At 34.3% G+C, this 26,722-nt stretch overlaps 2 protein-coding genes across 8 annotated transcripts in view; one reads left to right on the forward strand and one right to left on the reverse strand.

The window, feature by feature from the left end:
• Positions 1–1,483: 1,483 nt before the first annotated feature.
• LOC128189028 (uncharacterized) lies at positions 1,484–26,546 on the reverse strand. 5 transcript variants are annotated; one of them, XM_052860428.1, is made up of 4 exons: positions 26,362–26,451; positions 7,051–8,276; positions 5,434–5,491; positions 1,484–2,927 (listed from the first exon to the last, which is right to left on the reverse strand). In XM_052860428.1, exons 2-3 carry the CDS (start codon positions 8,261–8,263, stop codon positions 5,469–5,471), a joined length of 1,236 nt encoding a protein of 411 aa, XP_052716388.1. In that variant the 5' UTR covers positions 8,264–8,276; positions 26,362–26,451; the 3' UTR covers positions 1,484–2,927; positions 5,434–5,468. The 5 variants fall into 5 exon arrangements, with proteins under 5 accessions (XP_052716388.1, XP_052716385.1, XP_052716386.1 ...); XM_052860425.1 differs by lacking the exon at positions 5,434–5,491 and adding an exon at positions 14,616–14,742 and having other exon boundaries at positions 26,362–26,417; XM_052860426.1 differs by lacking the exon at positions 5,434–5,491 and having other exon boundaries at positions 26,423–26,546.
• LOC128189027 (zinc finger homeobox protein 4-like) overlaps positions 26,467–26,722 on the forward strand; it is a 107,347-nt gene continuing 107,091 nt past the window's right edge. For all 3 annotated transcript variants that reach the window (XM_052860419.1, XM_052860421.1, XM_052860422.1), the window contains exon 1: positions 26,467–26,568. The gene's annotated coding sequence lies outside the window, so the exon portion shown is untranslated. The remainder of the gene's footprint in view (positions 26,569–26,722) is intronic.

Genomic DNA, 26,722 nt, shown 5'->3' on the forward strand with positions numbered 1-26,722 from the left:
TGGTGAACATGAATTTGGGTGGTTTAGTGGTATTCTGGTGACTATGAATTTGTGTGGTTTAGTGGTATTCTGGTGACTATGAATTTGTGTGGTTTAGTGGTATTCTGGTGAACATGAATTTGTGTGGTTTAGTGGTATTCTGGTGAACATGAATTTGGGTGGTTTAGTGGTATTCTGGTTAATATGAATTTGTGTGGTTATGTGGTATTCTGGTGAATATGATTTTTTGTGGTTTAGTGGTAGACAGACACCCACAAGTTTTGTTTTTGTCATTTAGCAAAGCTTAACAAAAGTTTATTCTGAAATCAGAGTGGACAGATTTTCTTCAGATCATAGATATTATTAGATGTACAGGTAAAAAAAAATTTACAAAGTTCACAAAGCAAAAGCAACTTATATCACAGATAACTAAATGAGACAAAAAATAGGCAGATGCTGTATACAGGGTTATTTTTGTCTTGTGTTTTTTTTTTTTGGGCCTTCTTCACTTCAAACGGTTTTGTTGAGTCTTGAATTGGCCTAGACACAGTTCAGTGTAAAGTATTCTTTCTTATTAATACAGTCATTAAAAAAAATGTTTTGATTTTGTAACATCTTACATTCACCCTCTGACATTAAGGTCCAAGGGGCAAAAATAAAACAGGGGCAAAAGTTTCCCCGTGTACAGAAAATATTTGTTTTCTAGTGGAGAACCAGGTGAAAAATGAATTCACATTAACATTGCTGAAGAAAATTATATTTGTACACAGATTAAGGTACTTCACTACACCGAGACTTATACTTTTTAAGACACCACATCACAAGATAATGATTTAAATGTTTTGTTAAACTGTTTGTATCAATCGATTCAGATGTATATCATCTTAGCTCAGTGGTTAAAGTATCAGGCTCGTGAACCGCAGGTCATGAGTTCGAATCCACCTGGGGCTTTTGTTTATGTTTACTGAATGAAATTTTTGAAAATGCCATTTTTATCTAAAATTGCACATTTTTTCGCCTATTGGATATATATACTTCTTATCCATCATGCTTTCTATTAAAATCAAGTAATTTTCTGCTGATTTGAAAAACTATTTCAAGGTGTAGTGAGATACCTTAAAAAAAATACATTAGGAAAATCTACTTGAGACAGATTGGAAAGCTGAGGGCATTGTACCTGTAACACTACATATCAACTTTGTACTATACAGTCAAATAAATTCAAATGAAATATAATTGGGGCACAAGTGGGGTTTGCTTATTCAATTAACAAATAAACAGCAATTTAAAAAGTTCACTGGGATATGAACTTAGTTGGTCACATGATCAAATCTTGTGAAGCCTGAAGGTTTTCTATAAAGATTTGACCACATACCAACCAAGTTCATATCCCGGTGAACTTTTTAACATTGCTGTTTATTACTTATATTTACATTTGAGCATGGCAAATCGTTCAGAATCATTAATGTAAATTAAAGGTGTTTTTATGTTATGAAACAAGCACGTGTGGATATCATTGTGGCGTAACGGAAACGTTCATACAGAACTTAATGTTTTTGCTATTCTATGGGTTCATTTAAAGAAGCATATTTGCAAATGATGCAAATTTAAATATATCCAAATATTTAATTGTTCAATTGCAAAAAATTAAATAAATATAAGTAATAAGGAATTATTCCTTGAATATTGTGAGGTGATAATTTTGGTCAGGGTGTGATCAAATCTATTATGAAGCCTTTCAGGGTTTATTGGATTTGATCACACCTCGACCAGTATTATCACCAATACTCAAAGAAGGGCTCCTTATTCCTTAAATAAAAAAGTTGAGAGGAAAAATTATATACAACTCAAAACAAAAGAAAAAATAATACAAAACATGGAGAAAAAAATGAATCAAGTGTATAAAAAAATATAACAAAATTAATATTGCAATCATATGAGTATGAACAACCACTTGTAGTATACAGAGCTCTATAAATAAATTCCTTTGCAAAATAATGTACATTTTTTCTTTCAGAAATTTTTACCCAAAAAAGGAATATGTATTCTATTGTAATAAATCATAAACTAAAACTAAACTTCTTCATTATAAAAAGTGTTTTGATTTTTGAAAAGATATAATAGAAGCATATTTGGGGACATGTATAGTAATATCCTAAAGCAGATATACAATTGAACTGTAAAGGCTAGTCTTGGCACCAGCTACAGAGTAAAATAAGATTGTCACAAGATTGTCCACCCTCCATCCCAAATTCTTCTAAGCAACAGTACAGAATTTATGGTAATTTTACAACAACAAAAAAAACGAAAAAATTTCAACACATTCAAATTTTTGCTTGCAGAGGTCTAAAGAAGAAAGAGAATAAGAGGGCCAATTTACCGGGTAATTAAAATTAAAACTTTCATATGTTCCCCAGTTTTCAATATGTTGCATGGAAGTATCAAAAACTAGGGAACGGAACTTCTAAATTTTGTTAGATTGACAAGACGGCCAAAAAACTACTCTGTCACATGAGTACAATATACAACCTCTAAGAGAATCTACAGGAAGACAATTTTGTAATATTGTCCTTACCAGGCACTTAGTTTGACTGTTAGATGCCCAGTAGCAAAGAAAAGTATTTTCAAAGAAGTTGAAAAAGTGGATAGCAAAAGCTCATCTTCGTGACTCAGGTTACCTAAAAATCCTATTTTCTCCAAACATGCCAGAAATTATCCAAATACTTCAAATCTGTCAGGAATGACCAAATATATAGAGGCATGTAACAATTTTGAGGGAATACACAAAGTTAATACAATGTATTGAATACAGCTAACTACATCGCTACAACAGTTAGTTAACAACAGGCGTCACTGAGCCACTGTCCACCAAACTTGGTAGAGACGGTGGCTCCTTCTATATAGGTAGTGTGAAACCTTCCCAGCACAAGCCTCGTCCTCCTTCAGACCTACAATTATAGTATTGAAAAGATAATTTTTTATATTGCAAAGGTTGGCACAAATTGATTACAGTCTTCTCCATTCATGTGATGTGAGGTTACATAATGCAATATGAACAGGTTCCAGCCCCCCTCTCCCCCCCCCCCCCCCCCACAAGTTTTAAATCATACATAGGCGTCAGAACCAGGGGGCGGGGGCTTAGCCCCTCCCCCCACTTTTTTTGCAAAGTTAGACCTAACCATTCAGCACATAGCATCATAGAGGGTTCAGCCCCCCCCCCCCCCCTTCACTTTTTCTCACAGGAAACATAATTGTTCTTAAATTTACCTTGAAAAGATTGAAATATTGGATTAGGATTTTCATGATTTTGGGAATAAGGTTTTGTCAAGATTTCTGAGGATTAGTCTAGCCCTCCCCCTCTTTCAATTTGCTTCCGACGCCACTGTCATAAATATAAGCAAAAGGAATATGAGTGATAACAATGAAAGTTATGATAATTAAAAATTCCGCTTTCCCATAAAAAGATAAAAATTTAATTTTAAACATCTGCATGCACATGTGACAAAAATGAAAACTTAAAAGAATCAATTTACTCATTAAAATTCTTGTGCATAAATGTAAAATGAACACCAAGTGCAAATCCATTTAGAGTAATTTCTTGATTTTCATGCCTGGCACTTAAAGCAACTTTAACCATAATCATTGACTTGCATATGGAATAAAACTGCCAAAAGCCGAACCAAATATCCCCCATCCCCATGCATTCTGAAAAAATGTGAAGTCTTTTCTAGCGATCGAGTCTTCTGAGATTCTTTTCACCAAATTTACATCAAGAAACATGTTCTCTTTGCCTATCAGGTCTTATTTCCTGCTAATCAGAAAATGAAAAATATAGGAGGAATATGAACTGCGAGTGTTGTAATTAACAGGAGTGATATCCCATTGCTCTGTAATGAACTGTCAATTTAAATAGTGTGCTTCCATTGATTTTTCTCCAGAATCATTACAGAAAATTTTCACACCAATTAGCCCCTTCATTATTCAGCCCACTAGGTCTCACAGCCAAATTATGACTCTTGATGAAATTCAGATGCAAAACAATTAACTGCTTGGTTCCTGCATGGGCTCTTCTTCTCTTCCACAACAAGCACTCGCTACTTGAAAGAGTAGCACCGACTATCTTTTCTTGGCAGGAGTTGCTTCTCTTTGCACACAGCCATATCATTCTAAAATCTACACACCCCTGCGAATGTGTTCGGAATGTTTTCTTCATCCTTGCTAAGTATGTAATAAATCCAGAGGTGCTCGAATGAAAGTTCACGAGACTTCACCAAGATTTGTTCAGTTCCTGTGAAATTTCGAGCGGAAGTATAAGTGTTCGGATTATATTCTCAAAATACGTAAGTACTGGTCGTTTTTCATATCGTATCCTACTTTGGTTTATGTTAAAACATGAAATTCTTTTAATAAGTTCGTCTTATTTCACCATTTAGGGGTTTTTAATATTAAACGATGATATTCAGAACAGAGTTATCGTTCGTGTTCAACCACGTGTTGTGTGGTTGAAAATATAAACATTGCGTGCCTTTATAAAATCATATCCATGTTTGATGCTTGTGGTATGTTTTAAAAAAAATAATGGATGTCTGTTTTGCATAAAAACTTAGTATATCGAGTCATTTTCAAGGAACATTCTGCATAAAATTGTATAGTCTGTTTCACTATTGATGCTATTACTAGGTCAGGCGCGGATCGAAAATTAATCCTTAGGGGGGATCTCTACTTAGCATGTTAATTGTTGCAACAGCTGACAAAAACTATTTTTTGTATTGTCACATTTATTTCTAGAACACATTTTATTCACCAATTAATAAAGATAAAGTTTAAAATCAATAAACCTCTAGATTTAATATCTGACTACTATAGTACCTATAGATTCTATGAACTAGACTATAAACACGAGGTACGATTTTTACTGCGAAACTGAAAGGGTCAAATAAAACCACGTGGTCTAAAATTTAAATGACAATAACATTCGCAGGGGTGTACAGGTCACATTGATCACATTGCATAAAGTTGGTCTATCACAAAACATTAATTTTCAAAACAGTGCATTATCAATCTAATCTTAAAAAAAAAAAGGTGCAGAAAGTAGAGGCTGCAAAATGACTAGCTCAATGTTCTTGTAATTTTTGAAAATTTCTCTTTTCCCCTTCTATAAAACAAAACTGACCACAAAAAATTAAGCAAAATAAAGTAACAAAATTTCAGTATTTACTACTGCCATATTGTTTAATTGCAAGTATACAATCAATAAAAATGTTTCTTCATCTATATAATTGAGGAATAAGGATGCAAAAAAAAAGAAATCATGCAGAAAAGGATTTTAATATCAAGAGCTCATGAATAAGGATAGTCTAGCAGAATAAATAAGGCTGATAACTAATTGTTGCAACTATTTGTATTTTAAGTGGCTATCATGGTGGTTCTAAGATGGAATGGACAGACTATTACCTGTATCATATACCTTGGTCTCTGAAACATCCCCTCTACATCTGAAAAGTCTCAAATCCTACAAAACACAATTTATCAGTTATTCATTTAATATCTGTCACCAATATGTAACAAACACGGAGCAGGGAGTGGCCAGTTTTATTCAAGAGGAAAAAAAATCAATTCAAAAAACAAATAAAAACAAAAGGAATTTTGACATGGTTTTGTGAAGTGAGTTATTAAGTTTGAGAATGTTTGCAACAAATAACACTGATCGAGCGCCAAGAAGTGACCGAAGAAGTTCATGTTGTTGGTAAGCTTGAGTGTTGCTTTGTTTTAACTGAAAGATCGATAATGACTCCAATACAACAATACAACCACAAAAAACCGGATCCCTTAATTCATACCACTAATTCAGATATGTGACAAATTATGAATTCTCTCTCTCCCAAAAGTTGATTGCAATACCACAGAAATTTGATTTCGATTAAGATTAATCTGGGTTATTGTGAGGCCTGTATTTCGTATAATCACCCTGAAAGCCCAGCCATCAGCCCCCACTATCAATGCAATCAAATGTTATAAAGTCTTGCATGTATTTGGTAATCTATCTTGGCCTGTTCTCCAAGTCATTTGGAATTTTTTGGCGATATTCATTTGATAAATGACTATCTCGTTTTCGCAAAGAACGGTGATTGCATTAACAAACATTATTAACTTAGAGACAAAATTCCTGCAATTTCAAATCTTACGACTTCGTTTATGATTTATAATGGAAGTAAATCTCACAATTTTCTTATTTTTCGTCCATCAAGAGTTAATTTGAATTTCCTTATTTATCTCTGTACATTAGCCTAAGTTCTGCAACTCTGCTCTTATAATGAATACTGTAATTTTTTACGACATAAATTCAGTCTTTGTCTTCTCAATTATAGACAATTGGACCTTCTTTTATTACAGACGGTCAAAAAACTTGTCTTCGTACAGACCATAAATCAATTCCGATTCCTGTTTCATTTATTAATTTGTCATGAATTTTGGACACTTAACAAGAATTTCTGCTATGCTCCAAAAACCCTGATGGGTGTACCAAATAAACACAGAACTGGAATTGCAATCAAAGCAGGGCTATACATCATAATTCATTATTACCCATCCAATCTCAAACACAGTCAGTCCTAATAAAATGTTAAAATAATGGAAGTAGTTTGGGAGACTTCTAATGAAAGCAAGAAATAATGACTTTCTGGCCAAATATGAGAATTATCCTCTGAGAAATGAAATTCAAGAGGGAATACTGCTACAAAGTGTTTGTGTACGACTAATTCAATTAGAGATGCTAACCCTAAATGGATGTGAACATGATGAACAGACTGCTATACAAAGCTCAAATATATACATCTTTATTAAAAAAAGAAGGGAGTTGAAAAGACAGACTGATAAATTACCTGCGTAAAAATTGACAGCTCTAAATTTAATTTTTTTTATTTACTGTTGCTTGGTTCCCTAAAAACTGTTTTGTCTACCGTTAGAATAATATTCAGGAAGAAAAGATAAATCATGCTTATAGCTCTCTACACCTTCTATTCAAACTACAAAAATGAAGAAAAAAAATCTTGGTAGAATTTTATCCATTACCAAGTTTTCCAGCCACTGAGGTGATGGTTTCCAAAGCTCTCGGGATCTGGGACTTGTCTGTTGCCATTACTTCAATCTCTCCAACCTGATACCCAAAGTCAGTGAGATCTAGGTCAATGATGCATTCTGGGAGGAAGTAAGTCTGTCTGGTGGTTGTATACTCCACAAAAGGCTGTAGGTCCAGTTTTTTAATGACTAGGTCCACTGCTAAACCCTTCAGGTCAAGTCGATGGAAATGATTAACTAAAAAGTCTGCTATTTCATTAGTCTCTGTAATTTCTTGGTACTGAGAAGCTAATTTGGTAAATTGTCCATTTACAACTTTGAGTTCCCACGATTCATTCCTCTGTCGTAACCAGCAATCTTTCAAGGTAAGGGAATAATCAGGATTGTCATAGTACTTGTCAAGGAAGACTTTTTCCTTGTGAAGTTCAGCACCGATTTCCACTAACTTGATCTTGGTGTCTGCTGTGACCTTGAACTTTCGCTCTACTTCGACAGGTTGCAAAGGGGTGACTTTAGAACTACCATCAGTGGACTTGTCTAGGTTTGAGTCCAAATGAATGATAACTTTCTCATCATCCTCCTCAATGGAAACATTTGATTCATTGGATACATCCTGTTTGACAGGCGAGCGAAATTCATTTGGTCGTAGACTTTGCTTAATCATTTCAGACTGCAATGACCTTGGAGATGCAACATCTTTGATATTAGAATCTGTCATCAGTTCGTCTTTCTTTAACTCGGATGATCTTTCACCACCTTTTGTAACTTTTTCTGTAGACAAGAACATGGATGAGGCACTTGTAAATTCAAACAAGGAATGATAGTCTTTCTTGTGACTTTTACTTCCTACTGAAGTTTCAACAGTTAACTCTTCACCATCATCCAAGAAATTTTGCTTCATTTCTGGTCTGCTCTCCTTCTCCTCAAAGCCAGAATCTTCCAGGGAGTGTGTCACCAGAACTTTGTTTTCCATCCCGATGGAGCTTTCCGAGAGTCGAAGTTCTTCCAGCAAGGCCTGACTTGCATCCTTCTCTAAGCCACCATCTTCCCCTTCCTTTATCGTATTGGGATTCCCATTCATATCATTTTTCATTTCCTCCACAAAAAACATCTTCTTTTTGTCGGGAGAGTGCACCTTTGGTCTGTCCGGTAAACTCTCCTTTGTCTCCATATGATCAATAAAGTTCAAGCCTGCGTCCATTTCCATTTTCAGAAATTACCTGTAAAAACAATGATAAATTTTGATTTTTTTTCTTTAGGAACACAAATGTAAAAGATTATATTTCTGAAGAATTTATTTTGAAAAACTCTCAATCTGACAACTAGGTCTTTAGTTCAGATAAACTGAATTTCGCAATTCAAATGTTCGTCACCCTAGCTAATTTGCTTGAATTTCTTTTTTAATTAATGTTTAAAGTTTAATTCATTACGATAATGCATTGTGCAAATGGCTATGGGGATACATTAGGATAAGCCAAAGTGACCTAAAGGTATCGAGGACCCTTAATCAATTGATATACTTTTTCTCCTAAATTCTTTTATTTGTACTTTGTAGTTATTATAAGCTATAGTCGCCAATTTTTGTTTTGTTATCATAATTGAAAGCTGCCATAGTTTGACATAATTCACAGTGTTAGATTATTTATGACTGTTTCCTAACCTTTCCAAATCAAATTAAGCTTAGGATATTTATTTCTAAAAAAAAAAAGAAAAAAAAAAGGGAAAACGCCAAGAATTAGTCTTATGTACAACATATGATTTAAAGTTCTGTCACTTCTTTTATAATTTTTTTATAAGTACATGTGAAAGTATATAAATAGTGCCTGTTTGGGAGGGTAACTGTTGAAATTGACACCCCGAGAAAACCATTGTCAACCGACGCGAAGCGGAGGTTGACAATGGTTTTCGAGGGGTGTCAATTTCAACTGTTATCCTCCCAAACAGGCACTATTTATTTTGTTATACTGAATGTCTTAATTTTAAGAAAATTTTACTGCTTTTATATAGGAATAACGTGAATTCTACAGCGAACCGTACGCGCATAATTTTCGCGCATGTAACATTTTTTAATGTTACCCGTTGTTAAGTGCGTTGCTAACGCTGAGGGTAATAGAAAATATTATTAACTGCGTCTTAACCAATCAGATTTCAGTATTTAACATGAAAGTATAACAATAACAAAAAAGATAGCATTCATGCAAGATGATAGTAACAAACTCAATTCTTAATAATAATAGTAAAATGTTAAACTTCAAAACGTGTTGCTAAAAATATATTAAAATCTATTATGTATTTATTTATTATATATTAAAATCTACCATAGAAATTAGTACAACCAACTCGTTATTTTCTTCTTTGTGGTGTGTTTTTTATGTACGGTAAACAACCAATGATGATTCATACAACAATTATATTTTTTGGCGGCCCATTTGACGCTTGCGTCAATATGATTTCTTGTTTAATTATGAAATAATTTTTATAAATAATTTTATTTAATTTATAAATAAACTATACATTTGTCAAATAAGCGAAAAAAAATTGCAGTTTGGGAAAAAAAATGAATTTCTAAAAATAAATTCAATAAGTACCCCGGTAACAACAAAAGCCCCTGTGGGATTCAAACTTGGAATGTATGGATCACAAGCCAGATACTTTATCCACTCGGCTATGGAGTAAGTTACGTATTGCCATCAATAAAATTCTTTTAATAAAATGAAATGTTGATTCGATCAGAGGTAAGCCATTTTGTGATGATGTGTTATTCCACCTTAAATTTCGTATTGAAATTAAATGATGTTCTGATCAAAAAGCAAAAAAAAATTTGACTTTGTGGAAAAATAAATTACATATAAGTATGTAAACCCTTAAAGTTCATGATTCTTTCATTTTTTAGTAAAAAATGTTACCACATTTCCGGTCATTAAGCCGTGCATGCATGGCCAATATACTGGATTTGCCTGCTAGGTGTTTCACTTGAATTATATATTTTTTTTTTGGTGTTTTGAAGCAGAATCCTATCTCTGCAGATTGCACCAACTAACATTTTTAATAAAATTGTGATAACCGAACCTTACAGGAACAATCAGGGGACTGAGAACCATTACATAATTCTACAAGACATAAATTAAGACGTGCACATAGATAAAAATTTCGTTAATTTCATCATCTTGCCATGCATATTTTTGATAGAATCAAAACTAGGACTAATTTGGTCCATATAAGCCAAAGATAAGTCAAAGTTTATATAATAAACCTCCATATAATGCAAATGAGTCTAAAATGGGATCAGTTAAGGATTCGTGATGTAATGAGCGCAACAGTAGAACTCATAAATTCGCTGTAACTCAGTTATAATTACTACCGAATCAGACCTAACTATCGGACATCAAAACCAGAAATTCTTCCAAACAAGTCCTTTTGCATTTTGCTTTACTAATGAAATATCAATCATAAATGCCAGCAGTCACTTGAAGTAGAAGAAATTAGAGGCTGCAATTTGTGAAAACGAATTCTTGGGCTAATGAAAACTGACACAACGCTATAGGCACAGCCATCAAAACTTGATTATCGCATGATGCATTTTGGTGTCGAATAATTCCTCAAATTTTGTTCATCTGTGTACAACAAAGAAACTTAAACTGTATCCATTTCATAAAGAAAACCTTTCCCATATATAGATCTAAGGCCCTCTAATGGCATCATAACTTTGTACACAGATTTTAATTTAATAATTTCATTTTTGTTGTACCCTTACATATTAAATTTTCTCGGTTACGGACAACCCTCATTCCATCACAGCCCCACTCAAAGCGAAAGGTTAGGAACAGTTGGTTGTTATTTTTTCATCTGTCCGCGTCATTAAAAGTCAATCTATGATCAAATGACATGCTGTATGCATAATTATCTTGAAATCAAAGGCAATCTGATGAGGCAATTATTAATGAGGACTTACAGACAGAGAACAAGGGTTTTAGATTACGTAATAAATCTCCGAATTATGACAGCAGCAACAATTATGTAGAAATAAAATTGCAAATGACTTGGTCTCGTCCAATATTGTATTCAATAATTTCAGACTGTCCAGGGTTGTCTCTCTTTGCATTAAACCATTTCCAAGTTTCTATTTTCCTTTTTTGGACAAAAGATCTCCCAGATTTCTAATGACAAAATCATTCTTTTCTTTCCATGCAGACAAATATTTCATGATAAAAACATGAGACAAAAAGAATAAGTTTGAAACTATAAATCAACAATGTTCACCCAAAGCTACAAATGAAATAACGCCAAATCTCGGCAGTGTTATCTGGGTTGGTGGAAAAAAATAAAATTAATTCAATGCAAAGCTTCTACCAGTACTGAATTTTGTTAATTCAATTTGCTTCCGGTACAGCGCTATCTATTAAGCCTAATACTCCGTGAATATATAACATTTGATGATTTAACCAGCTTATTAGGAACACAAATTGCACCAAACAAATTCCCAAAATGACAAGCAACATCCTTACCTACCAATGATTCCAAATTAGCCAAGGAAAAAAAACAACAAATCCATTCTGCTGTTGTTATGGTCAACCCAAAGATCTAAGAAACTTCCTTTAAAACATGCCAAAACATATTACCAAAGGGATTAGCAAGGAAGACCACTTATCCCATTTATATCAATAAATAAGGATTAACTTGTAAATAGAAGATTATCATCATTTTTCATTGTTCTTCATTTCTCACAAGCTTGACAGTAATGGGGTACATGTGATGTGGAGTAATTACAAACTGTACCTATCACTGTAAGAATGCTGTCACAGGATTGGGGAATTACAGATCCATTTAAAACTTGAAATATATACAGGATTGGAAAAATCACAGAATGATCCATTTAAAATTTAAAATATTCATGTATAGATATTCATTACATAGAGAAGAAAAAAAGGAGTCATTTGAAAGGGAGGACTAAACAGCTGGTGGAAACTCAAAAAATACTTGTGCTATACTAACTTTGAAGAAAACAACAACAAAGGCTAAGATTTTAATGCAGTTCCTTTTCATAAAACATACTGGTATAACTGTTAACTGTTAACTGTATTTGTTAAAATAATACTTTTGTACAACGCTACAGACCATGTAAATTTATCATCTCATTCTGAAATAGAAATACATTATATCTCTCTTCAGTGAGAAAAATCAGCAATTGTATAAAAAAGGCAATAAAGTTTGTCTTTCTATTTATATAGTATGCTTGGTGCCATTTTAAAAATTTACAAAGTTCCAAAATCAATTTGCACATGATTGCAATTTTCTCAATCATATCTGATCTGATAATCGTTATCAGTTCTTCACAAATCTCCAAATACAGCATGATGTTTATCATCCAAAATGAACCAGAAAGCCCTCGTTTTGTCCTAATGTAACCAAACAGGTCTGGATTTTTTTTTTATAAGCATTCCCCTGTTACTGCTAAAATTTCCCTGCAGTAAAAATGGCAGATCTACACATACATTAATTGATCTTTCGAAAGATTTAATATGCCTTGATTAAAGCCTGGAAATTGACTGTGTAAATGGATATTACACCAAAATGATCCGAAGCTCTGCCAATTAAATAGAATTAATGAGGATAAAGATTTCCAATCACAGTATAATTATCTAAATTATATGTAAAAATAATTGTAGGGCTAGATTATTTAGATTAAATGCTGAATCTTCTGAGAATGCAGGGGAAAAGTTTGCACCATTTCCAATCCACGTGATGCTGAGAAACATGATATGATTTAACCATATGTGATTAGGCAAAACAATCTAATAACATGTATTTGACGAAATGATGCAACAATAGCTTGGGGTGTACTGTTAACTCTATATGGACACGTCTTTCAGGTATTATATGCAATACAAGACATATAGGTGTTGAGATCATCTACAAAAGTGTCTCCATTACATATGAATTAAAATCAGATTAATACATACACATGTACTATTACAGAGCTTAATACCTTTCTTCTGTAGTAGAGGCCTCTACACTGGATAGGTCACCTGGAAATAACTTTATTTAACCAAATTTAACCATGGTTTATACATGTTGTGAATATCACTGAATAAGTGAAAAGCCCACACAAACCTGAGTGCATGGGTGTTGAGTTGGGCCCAAGCTTAGCTGCAGGTCTGAAGCTCCCAATCTGAAAAAAATCAGATGGACGACCTGGGAGCTACAGTGCCACCCATTGAAAAAAATGTGCATTTATTGCACACAAAAACATGCGCACAAAAACATGCTCTAGTTTTGGACTGATTATTATTTATGTGCAAATTCTGCGAATACAAATACCAGTAGTACCATTAAATCTTCATGCAATTTACTACTGATATTGTCTCTTTTCTTGCCTCAGACTTTCTCTGAAACATGCTCCCGACCTCTGAAAATCAAGTATGGTAAATTTACATCGAGATCTAGAGTAGCCATTTATACATGAAAACATATTGCACAACTTCACTCTACGGGGCCGGTAATGGTGTTTAAAAGACATCAGAGTCGTCCACCCAAATTTTTTCAGACCAGGAGTTACAGACCTGCGGCTAGGCCCAAGTAATGACAAAGTTGCAGAGCATCACAAGAAAGCTATGGTACCAGCTGGAATCCCCAAAACAAAAGCAACATTTGGATATTCTTCCTGTTTCGCCCTTGTTGTCAGCATGCTAATTCAAGACTAGGCAAATTCCAATGTCTCATAATATCTTTTTAAACACAACTGTGTTTTGGCGAATTCAAGACAGAGTGAAACTGTTTGCAAGTGCAGAAGGGTGAAAATTACACCAAAATAACCCTGTACATAGTAATTGTATAAGGTTGCATCAACCTCCACTTAAAAGGTAGAAATTGTCACACAGTTTTTATAAAATGATTTGACGATCATTATAACCAATAGAGCACATTCTACACTGAAACATGCAAAAATGTTTTAAATGAATCATATCGGAAAGTATTCCAGAATGAATCGAAGATGAAACTGAGAGCCTTATATTGTGTGGCAGTCATATCCCGATGCATCGTTTCACCCCTTGCAAAGAGGTATAGAATAAGAAACAAGAACAAGGAGGTATAAGGACAAGTGATGAAAATATTGTCAAGGGATACAATAAGGAAACGGCAGAATGGACGAAAAGAAAATTGTCCAACACATTGATCAACATGGACAGTTAGTATGCTGCAATATAAGTGACCCCCACCCTCTCCACTGATAAACCAAAAATTATCATTTCATAAATTCATCTAATAATTCATCAAACTAGCAGTGCAGAGCTGTAAAAATTGAAAAGAAAAGAATAGTGGATAAAATATTCTTGAGGATTTTGTAAAGCGGTGCCATGCTCATAAATGGAGCAGAAATATAAAAAACGAAAAGCAATCCACACTTTTCTATGCCTTAAACCAATGCAGCTTGAGCATTTTAGCAACTTACTTTAAACATACACAACTGAAACAACATTCTTCACTTTCAATAATATTAATTCATGGCAAGTTAATAAAACTAAAGTGACTCTCTGAATCAGTAAACCCATACTTCTCACCTGAGTTTGTCTGGTTGAAATCGACAAACCAGCTATAGAAGACTCCCTATTTACATGTAGTTTTATCTGCTGTAGAACCCTCCCTATATACTTAATAGTTTTATCTGCTGTAGATGCCCATCGGCTACTGTAAAAGTAAATATATCTAATTAGCTCAGAGAAGTAAGGAGTAAAACATGGCTGCTTAGAAGTGTGCATGCATGGTCATGCCCCATCTTGAAAATATACAGGTACACACTTAACATTTCACGCTCCACCCCCCCCCCCCCCCCCCCCCCCCAAAAAAAAAAACCAAACTAAAACATGAAACCTTTCTGCATCAATTTTGGAGTAACTGATATAAGCTGCTGAACATGTACGTGTTCTTCTATAAAGTTCACAATTGGCATGTGATCTCATCATTGGCAAAATATTTTGTGATACGATATGATATTATGTAAGAGTTATCCTTCTTTGAGAAGAAATATATGAACTCAGGTTGCCTCTTCTTTTCATAGAAAATATTATGAAGAGGAAAATGGTCAAGAATATCTGTGTACGATAGATGTCCAGGAACAATTCAAATTTGCCTGCAATTAGAAGCATTATGTAAATTTTAAGATCAACCTCCACCTGGTCCATGGCATGTAATGTATACTTCCTGCTCTTTGAAATGTAATAATTTTGCTCATCTTACGATAAAAAAACCCTGGATTCTGTATTTTGTTAATTACATTGAAGAGTTTTGAACATTGCAGAATCAATGAACTAAAAAACATTTCAAATAGAACCACGCAAAGGAAAGCTTATCTTATCAATGGAACCAAGCTAGTGCATGGAGGTTAAAACAATACTTAACATCTATTTGTTCTTAGCATTTTCCAGCCTCATAAATATGTTTAAGCTGTGTAACCTGTTACATTTAATCCTTGTGCTGATAATCACACTGGATAAAAGATTAACTGCACTGCACTTATAAAGTCAACATGCAATTACATCAATTGAAATCATCCAGTTCGGATTTAACTTGATCGAAGCTGCTATTTAAAAGACACACTAAAAAACCCTTCCAAAACCATTTTATATTTGTCATAGTACCAAAGACTGGATTTCAGAAATTTCAAATTCAGCATACTAATCATAAAAGCCAAATATTCCCATAAAAGAGCAAGAATATAACAGTGGTTTATGCAAAAACAGAGAAATTAAACTTCTTTATCTGAGTCACAGCGAGATCAATAAATATCAGCCAGCACATTGCATTATGATCTATAATTATATTACAGTCTGCATCATCTCAGAGAAAAAAAAAATTATCTCCCCAATACATTTCTTGGGGAAAAAAGAGTGTTACCTAATTGATTAGCAAAACAAGTATAAAAGGGATTATATTCGGTTCCAAGATTTGTCTGTATAGGGAGAGTTTGTTTTGGGGGAAGTGTATAAGGCTCCGAAAGCCAAGTGTCCATACCATAATGGTATTGATTCGGTTAGGCCCCCCAATCCTTGATGACTGCAAAGTTTAATTAACAAACCACATAATCCATACATAAATAATGACGAAAACTTGACTGATATCATTTTATGTCATTAGCACTCTGAAGTGTGAAGCTTTGTTTCAGAGGAATCGATTCTTGAATCTCATCTAATTGCAGATGATATGGAGGCATTTTTTCCCCCCTTCTTTTTATTGAAACAGATCTAGTGATACACAATGCATTTTGCCAATCAAAGTTTCCAGTAGTTCACAAGTCTACATGCTGGCTGGCCTCTAACCGTGCATTAACACTGCATCTTAAGTTGCCGACTCCATCAGGATTAATTAACCAGAATACAGGGCAATTCAATTTGGTCCCTTTGTCTTCACTACTTTATCCATCTTTTGTTCTATCCCTCTACTTGGACAGCTTTATCATGACAATATGAAATCACAAGGAAATTGATATGAAAAACTATAACAAATTTTATTCTTTGAATCCAATGTTTGATTTGACACTTTTTTTTTTTTTTACTATGATCTCGACCTTTGCAACAAAACAAGAGGTTTTCCATAAATGTCAAATCCAATAATGCCAGATTCTGCAATACACCAATGCAACTTATTACACCAACCTAATCCTCCACAATCCAACTGACCATCACAACAAGCTTACAATTAGTTCATAAATTTCAATTGATATTAATTTAAAATAAAAGAGGTATTTGCATAATTTTTTCTAACCCCAAGTCTATGCAAGCTCAAATTCTATACTTGCTTAGACAAATTCATAGTAGTACCTAATAAGAAATACAATCATTCTAATCTGGTACAATATCCATTGTTTGTGTATAAGTTATGTAAACAGGTAACCCCCCCCCCCCCCACCCCCCGAATTGTTATCTGAAAGAACCCACCCTCATTTCTCTCAATGTGAATGAACAATCGCAAATCAATAATTACAGGTACATGTATATAAAACCAGCATTAAATGTACCATGCAGTACTACATGACTATAGTTGGCACATGTGTGGGTCTATCGCCTAGCAGATTCAACACTGACCTTGTTGCATTGAGGATATAGTTTCACTATGGATGGGACACGAACCTATGATTATTGTAGGGTTAAGTACATATCACTTTATAACCTGACCCAGACTAGCATAAGATATTATGAGGCACAATGTCACTTCACCAAACATCGGGCTCTGTACATAAAATATGTTGGAGTATATAAAGATCCCTGAAAAGACAACCTTTACAAGCCATTGGTCCAAATCCTTTATTCTCATCTTCAGGTATCAACATCAAAGTACTGCTAAGCATGAATGCTTTAGAAGGTTAAAGGGGTCAAGGCCAATTTAAAGCCATATCAAGTGCTACACCAAATAACAGTTTGATGAAGTTAAATTACATCGATCAGACAAAAAATGCAGTGAATATAGCATGTTTAAAAAATAATAGTATGAATTGATTCCATACCATCCTCCTTAAGTCAGAGAGTGTTTAGGTATTTCGTTATTACACGTTAAAAAACTATTTTCTTCTTCAATATAGCCCAGCATCTTTGTACCACTTACACCCAGACTACAAGCTTATCAAATTAATGCAGGATAGTAAATATTACTATTGATTGCATGCAGCCTTATTCAATTTTTCAGTAGAGGGATCAACTGCATGTGTTGTTTCATGTCCTTTGTTAATTGTCAACAGCTGTTGCAGTTTTGTAAAGTTGTAGTAATTATAAAACAGTCATAAACACTTCGGCTCCAACTGAAGAAGGAACAGGTATTGTTTCTATACACTTTGTTTTTTTTTTTCCAACTTCATCTTACTGTCTATTGATGTCAAACAATATCTTGTATGCTTAATTTGAAATATCCGATATGATCTAGCATAATAACAGCCTAATATGTTCATCCCAGAACTCTATTTATACATAACTGAGAAAAGGGGAATATGTTTGAATATAAATATTAGATTTTATCAGTAAGTGTAAACTGAGTGTGCCCGTAAGCAACCTTTCCTCTTGCGCATCATGGCACAATTCTCTAGTTAATCAAATACAGATCAAAAGGTCTACAAAAGACTTAAGCTTTTCATTAAGTATATAGAAAACAAATTTTTATAATCATTATTTACCAATATAAATTAATACTATAGTCTGTCACAAGACCTTTTTTAATCTCTATTTGCTTAATGCTGTATAAAGGGAAATATTCAACCCCCTTTTATTTTTGCTCCTTTCGCCTTCCTTGTCAGCGAGCGAATTGAAGACTGGGAGAATTCGATTTCTCAAATTATCTCTCTTTAAACACAACTGTGTCTGGGCGAACTCAAGACGGGGCAAAACTGTTTGCAAGTGAAGAAGAACAAAAATTATACGGGATGAAAATAACCCTGTATTAATTCATTACTACCATTGTGTCCAATGGTGATAATTCAATGAACAAATCCCCCAAAATTCTGTTTTTATATCCCCCTATATTGCGTATGGTTGGAAGATACGTTTAAAACTGAAAATTCAACAGGGATTTTGCATTGAAAACAATTTGAAAGTACCTTGATGATAATACCTAAATGTCTTACCAAATGTTGCAAAATTGCGCAAGGTGTTCCGAGAGCTTTTCTTTTAGATTAAAGATATGTCATTTTTTCAACATCATCATCAGGGTAAACTTTTCTTTTGCCATGTAAAATCCCTGACTGTATACTTCATATTTTTAGCTGTGCATTGACACTTGATGCAATAAAGAGGGTGTTTCAAATGAGAATTCTTCGGCTTTTTTATTTTGGTAAATGAATGTAGTTTGGATAGAAAGGTATTTCTGAGTATAATCATAATGATAAAATCATACGACGTGATTAACCAACGTGTATGTGTTGAATATGTAAAAATCCCATATGATATAATTGGGTGGAAATTAAATATTTAAACATTACATGGGGTGGTAATACTCCACGCCATTCAGTTGCTCCTATGTATGTATAAAATTATTATGAATGCAGAAAACGTGTATATTAAAGTAACTGTATGGGTCTAAATTGCAAAGATTTTGAGTCGCAAAAAAAATTCCCTTTCTACAGTAAGTTATTAGGCTAAGGGTACACTATAACATTGAAAATATTTTGCGATTTTAATTTCGCAGATTTCTCACATCAACAATATACCACTACCCCCCCCCCCCCCCCCCCCCCCAACCAAAATAAAATAAACCACATGTACCCATGTTACTGTTCATACTCTAACTTGCTAACATAGATTCATAGGACCCCTTCAGCCATCACTGTTTTGGAAGGTCAATAGTCCTTAGGCTCTTTTTCACATCTAGATGTGTTTCTGTGGCTAGACAACCTGATTGCCCAGACATGCTTCAGCACATCTCTTAATCTATTAATGAAACTAATTACAAAATAAGCCTTGAACTCTCGAAGTACCGGTATATCATTTTACAGGGCTTTCACATGTCTCCATCTTTAGGATTACCTTCCTTTATGGCCTAGCTACACTGAAAATAAAGCTTTCAAGGAATTCACAGAAAATTCTAATCTTTATATCTAATATTTTAAAATGTGCAATGCCCAATAAATCAAGAATAAACAATAGAAAACATCCACAAAGAAAATGAACGTCAACTGCAAATAACTGGATTTTTTCTACGTCCAAGGGCCATAATTCTGTTGAAAATTGCACGATCGTACCCAACATCGAACTTGACCTAGATATTATCATGATAAACCTGTATACCAAATTTTGTTTCAATATGTTCATCCCCTGCAAAGAAAATGAGCAGAAACTGCAAATAAATGGAATTTTTCTACGTCCAAGGGCCATAACTCTGTTGAAAATTGCTCGATTGTACCCAATATCGAACTTGACCTAGATATTATCATGATAAACCTGTATACCAAATTTCATTTCAATACGTTCATCCTCTGCAAAGAAAATGAACGGAAAATGTTGCTGGACCGACCGACAGACCCGACCGACTGACAGACAGCAGCAAAGCAATATGCCCTCCCTTCTTCAAGGAGGGCATAAAAAGAGCCTGATAAAGCATTATATTCAAAATTGCTGTCTTACATTTTCTAAAATTTATACTATTTGGTATTTGGCCAGAAAATACTATATCTAAAAAATCAAAGTATATGTACCTGGTATATAAATTAAAACTATAATTACCCCATCCTCTCTCAAACCTACATAACTTAATTAACAACTTTACCACCGAACTTCCTTACCAGCTGAGCTAGTCCTAAAAAGAATAGGAAAAATAAAAAGTTAGGAGTTAATTTCCCTTTAATAAAGGACTGGGTCTGCTTAATGGCTGTGTGATGCCTGTTTGTCACTCTTGCTTTTAGCTGCACCCTTGGCTGGCAGTATTTGTAAGTCTTATCCGCCAGGTATAGCCTATCCACAGTAAGACCTATGTGGCTCAGATATTGGATCTTCCCTCAAGGTAGGAGATGGAAATTAAGTACCACATAGTTTCGGAGGGGCTACAATTTCCTACAAGCCTAGTTCTTACTTCTCTTGTATATGGTGTTCCGATGGGGCCACTTCGACCTTCGCACTTTCGCCTTTAGGTCGAAGATTCTAGAGTGCGAAGTTGCGAAGGCGAAAGTGCGATGGCGAAGGAGCGAAAGTGCGAAGATGCGACGGCAAAGCGCGAAGATGCGATGGCGAAAGTGCGAAGGCGAAGGAGCGATACTACTATCGCTCCCTCGCCTTCGCAACTTCGCACTTTCGCCTTCGCCTTTTTTGATAGCATTCAGAAAGTCTCGGTCGATTACATAGAATTTGATGCAGGCACCGTACTCGCCAAGGTTTTCCGATTAATCCATGATATCATTGGTACGCATGCGCAAGGCCATTGTGCTTACTGTGAATGTTTATAAATATTTTAATGTGTATTTGTGACATATATGTTTACCAGTGCTGGCTATGCCTAATCATTATATACTCCATATAAAATGTAATGTCCGCCATAATGTATACATATGCACTTCCAGACTCCTGTCACTTACCAGCTGTCTGTTTACCGTAGATCAAACACAGTAACATTCTAATTTCATTATGCAACACTCCTTGCTGATGTATGGATCTAGAGGGGGAGAGGGGGAGAGGGGGTCCCCCCCCCGGAAAATTCAATATTAATAACTTCACACATGCAGTAAAGGGGGAGAGAGGGTCCGGATCTCATCCCCCCGGAAATTTAATTTTATTAATTATATATAATAAAATCTCCAAAATATGTCTCGGAACCCTCCCCCACCCCCGACAAATATAATTATTTATCCACCCCAGCCCCCTAGAAAAAAGTTATGGATCTGCGCAGGCTGTTGAAAATAAATTTTAAAAAGTTCATCGTCTGCCTCAGATGTCCTTTTATGCAGCTAAAATTGTCTTTAAACGATAGAGAGCTCCACAAATATAAAAAGGCGAAGGCGAAAGTGCGAAGATGCGAAGGCGAGAGTGCGATAGTAGTGTCGCTTCTTCGCCTTCGCAACTTCGCACTTTCGCCTTCGCATCTTCGCACTTTCGCTCCTTCGCCGTCGCACCTTCGCACTTTCGCCGTCGCAACTTCGCACTTCATCCTAAAGGCGAAAGTGCGAAGGTCGAAGTGGCCCCATCGGAACACCATACTTGTATGTTAAATTTTGGCAACTTAACCTATTTTTTTGTTTACAAAGACAATTGTTTAAGTCTCTACACACAAATATTTTTTTCTCGAGAAAAAAAAAAAAAAAAAAAAGCTTTAATACCTGTAATCAATATGATGGTAAATGCATGCAAACATTTTTTTGCATGTATTGACATTACTAAATTTCAAAGGTTATGCTACCGCTTATCAGTTCAAAATCTACCTCTTTTTTGATCACAAGAGGTTCACATGCATGCTTTTGGACTGACTTTCACTCAAATTACTCGGAAATAGTTAGTAAAATTAAATTCTTTGAACAATTTTCTACTGGTGTCATCCTTTTACTTGCCTTAGACACTCTCTTAAACACACTAACTGACCTTGATATAAATTCAGGGCATAATCATGATTTGGGTCAAATTAAAAGTTAATCAAAGTACTGAAGAACTGATGGGAGTTGATTTTGTCGATGTTTATTTATTTTAAAATCAATGATATGTTATTTTGCATGACAAGTACATGTAGTTTCTAATTTGAATTAAGGCACATTTTTATAATATAAATTTTTGGACTTTTTCGACAAGAATGTCAAGAAACCCCCATATGAATCATGTTAAATAATATTTAAAGATAAAATTAATTCAATCAAGATATGTATCAGTAATAGAAATATTTCTCGAAAATTGTATGGATCCAAGCAATATTGAACTTTAGTCTCGTTCAACCAAACGCTCGGCTGACACCATAAATCTCCGACAAGGATTTACGGAGACAGCCGAGCGTCGAGTTGAACGAGACTATATTGAACTCCGGTGTAGGAATACAGACGACTACAAAAAATATTTAAATTGTTCGTATCATTTGAAATCTGACTATTTTCAAGGTATTTATTAATAAGTTTCCTTGAAAAACAATGCTTTAGCATACATTACATCGAATTTATCAATTATTTTCAAGAACTAAGTCTTGTCAGCAGCAATAATTTGTGCTGAGGTCCAAACACTGTTTCACTTTCGGTTTGTCCGAGTAACTGCATAGGAGAGTTGATTAAAATCAACTCCCAAAAAGGTGGAAAGTAAGCCAAAGTCTATCTTTGTTGCTTTGTCAGACAGGAATCTGTTTTGTACCAAAGTGCTCAAGACATTTGTCATTTTTATATTTTTAATGCAGAGATTTGAATAACTGGCCTTAATGCACCTTCTCTTCTTATTGAAGTGATAGTTGCTGAGAGAGAGAGAGAGAGAGAGAGAGAGAGAGAGAGAGAGAGAGAGAGAGAGAGAGAGAGAGAGAATTATAGTTATTGTATAGCATTACATAGAAAGGATTGGAAAATCTTTCAAACGCTTAAATGAATGGCAGTACATTTATATCAAGTTATAGGTCATTTTAAAAGAAGTTTGTCAATGAAAAAAAAACCCCAGATAATATTGTGGTTGACAACAATGCTCATCTATTTTCACATTATTTATGAACAGGAGATAAATCCTTCACTCTATGATGTAAAATATGTGAAAGCACTGATAAAGACAACAAGACAAAGCAGGCACACCCAATCTTCCTGCTAATATCATCTTAGACAATTAGTATACAAAGCAAAATTGTTATAAAAATAATGATGAAGTCTTCCTGTATATGTTTTCATTTTTTGATCCTCTTATATTTACAATGCATACCCTTTTAATTGATCAAACAAAGCAGAGTATACATTGTATGCAGACATGTCATACATTGTATGTGTTACAACTTTTTGATCATAAGGTAGGAATGCATGAATTAATTATTATATATTAAAATGCATACTTCATCAAATGTTCATTGCATGTTACTTAATTACATAAATATTTTAATATATATTTTATTTTCTATGTAGCTTGTTACATGAGATTTGATTGGCTAATAACCTGGGTGTAAATTTCCGTACACTCAACTTGAGCAGGAGGTAAATAATGTGACAATGCATTAAATGTGATGTCACAATGCATTAACCATGTAAATGGTTTATCTTGAAAGTGTTGTACACCCTTGATTGGAAATGTGAAACAGACTTACCGTATTTTTCGGAGCATATGTCGATGTGGGGCATAGGCCGAATTGCTAATTTTTAGACAAAATTCAAGAAAAATCCTTAGACTAGCTGAATTGGGGGATAAGCCGATTTTCAATCGATGGTTTCTATAGTGAAAGTATGACCGCTAATTAAGGAAGTCATGATCGTCGTATTAAGTATATACTTTCAGAATATCGATGTATGAAGTTAAAAGAGTAATTAAAGTTATTTAATTTGTTTAACATATAAATTTTACGCAATTTAAAAAAATTAATCTGTGTTTTGTGGCTGTTTGGTCTCTTCCGTATTCGTCGGTGTATCGTTATGCATCATAATTTTACATAGTGTAAATTATATTGCAACACCAACCTCCGTGGTTCTGTCTGGTAGAACTAAGTATAATATTTCACCAAACCTTTTATATCTTATTAATACCTTATTGCTAAATCTCATTTAATCAAGTTATACTTTGAAAGCTACTTGTAAATACGGGGTATGGCGTCCATTAGCTCAACACATGGTTTCATATTCAAATAGAGTTATCCCCCGTAATCGCTATGAATGAGAAAACGAAATACCAAACATAAAATATTTAATTTGTGTTCTTTCCATTAATTAATTAAATAGTGACTTGCCGTTATGCAGAGAAGTTGTAATGTTAAAAACAGTTAATGCAATGAAGTGTAACGGTGTACACTAGGCTACGTGCCCCCAGGCTGTGTTTGAGTCACGGGTTTCACACCTTTGTATATACACAGGCCACCAGAATACCGTTATTTCATCCAACAGAAAATTAATTGTAAAAACACAAAGCATTTGATTTATTCTACACCCAAGACCAGTGATTCCCACAAACGCAGACATGAAGAATTCACAAAAATTCCGTCATATTACATTCTACCCGGTTTCGTTTTCTTTTTTACTACGCAATAATAGTTTCCAGAGTTCATACACGAACGTGGGAAAAAATTCTTTTGATTGGGATTGTAAAGAAATACCTCTTACAGTACTATACATTTTATTACTCACGATGTCATTACAAAAATTATCAACGGGACAACTATCGAACAATAGTTCAAACGGATGAAAAAAACCCAACCCTCATAATAAACTGCTACAACAGTACAACGGATAAAAACAGTGGATTTTATATTTTACTGTTAAATTTTTTCAACTTTGAGTCTAAGATTAGCCGATCCCGGGGGAAAGGCTGGGGCTCGCTCATCGGAGAAAAAAAATACCGGCCTATGCCCCGAAAAATATGCTATTTGGTTTACATAGGAAATAAATTTGTTATCCAGGATAACAAATACCATGAATATAGCTGCAGGACTGTAGCTCCCGGTCTGAAAAAATTCGGATGGACGACCTGGGAGCTACAGTGCCTCCCATAGTAAAAAACTGCAATTTACGGCGCACAAAAAAATGCGCTAGTTTTGGACTGATTAATCTCATTTACGAACACATTCTGTACAAATCTTCGATCCCAAAAAATTCCTCGGACATTTTACTACAGATGTCGTCACTTCACTTGCTTCTGATAGTCTTTCAAACACCATCAACAGCCCTGTAAACTAAAGTGGTGCAAGTTTGTTTACATTTAAAAATGGCGACTCTCGATCTCGACGTAAATTAACATACTTCTTTTTCCGAGGTCGGTTATCATGTTTAAGAAAAAATCTGAGGCAAGTAAAGTGATGATATCAGTAGTAAATTTGCTGAAGAATTTAATGGTACTAATTATTTTTACAGAATTTGTGTGAAAATAAGGTTAATAAGTCCAAAACTAGCGCAATTTTTTGTGCGCCGTAAATTGCAGTTTTTTACTATGGGAGGCACTGTAGCTCCCAGGTCGTCCATCCGAATTTTTTCAGACCGGGAGCTACAGTCCTGCAGCTACCATGAATACTGTCCCAGGTCTTTTTAGTCATATCTTTTTAAATATTTAAACAAAAAATACACAAATCTGTTAGTGAAATTACAATGAAATTAAATTAAACAATTTGACATAATAACTAATTGACATTTCAAAACAGAAATATTAGGATTTTTTAATATGAGTGAATGAGTATTGTTCACACTCTGAGACATTGATAAATTTTGAAAGCAATTTGTCTTAACATCTTGGGACAGCAATTAAAACATAAATATCTTAGGATAGAGTATAAAATACCAAAACATCATGACCACAACTCAGTGCATATCAGTGCATATTTGAAACAATCTGAGGAATAAAGAACATGCACTATTAAGTGTGCATTACTATAAGTATATAACCTTCCTTAATGTGTCAAAGCACAGACTCTGAGTCATTATTTTAATGCAGTCATGTACAAGTAATTTCTGTGCATAAATCCAAGTTCAATAACTTGTGATAAGAGCAAACTAATTAAAACCGATAGTTTTAAATTAAAATATTTTTAATGCAGTTACCCTGTGATTCAGTTTAAAATATGTAATGATATCATACAGAGAAAATTCAAGTTAAAGGCACACCACGTATATCATACAATACACAATCAAACGAATCCATATTATTTGCAAGACAAACTGACTGTATAAGCACTGTTGGCTGTGTAACTAAATTTCTAAAATACCTCTTAAATTCTGAGTTTCCGTGATTGTTCAATGTGCATGCATTACCGAAGGAAGACTTACATTCAGATCTTCAACACTGAAGAGTTCTCTTTCCCGCCATGGTGTCATGATGCACACGCGTAAATCGTGTTTATTGCTAATCTCTGTGGAATATGCAAAGTACAAGGTGAAACACAAGCTACGCTTTAATTGGACAATAAACTTTTGTAAGTATATGTATACGAAGAAGTCTTTTATTGAACTTCGATCGGTGCAAGAAATGTAGAGGCTAAAATAAGATGCACAGTGAATGCACAGTGTTTTATGTATGAACATGTATCTACATTAACGTAAAAAAGTGGAACTTTAGAAATGACTTTT

This window comes from Crassostrea angulata, chromosome 6 (genome assembly GCF_025612915.1).
Source record: "Crassostrea angulata isolate pt1a10 chromosome 6, ASM2561291v2, whole genome shotgun sequence".
NCBI classification, from domain to species: Eukaryota; Metazoa; Mollusca; class Bivalvia; order Ostreida; family Ostreidae; genus Magallana; species Magallana angulata.

Bases quoted from the DNA above. Each gene is read 5' to 3' on its own strand.
- LOC128189028 (XM_052860426.1), bottom strand. From the start codon at position 8,263: ATGGAAATGGACGCAGGCTTGAACTTTATTGATCATATGGAGACAAAG. The intron at 2,928-7,050 runs GTAATGGATAAA...CTATAATTGTAG, and splicing joins CTCAGTGGCTGGAAAACTTG to GTCTGAAGGAGGACGAGGCT.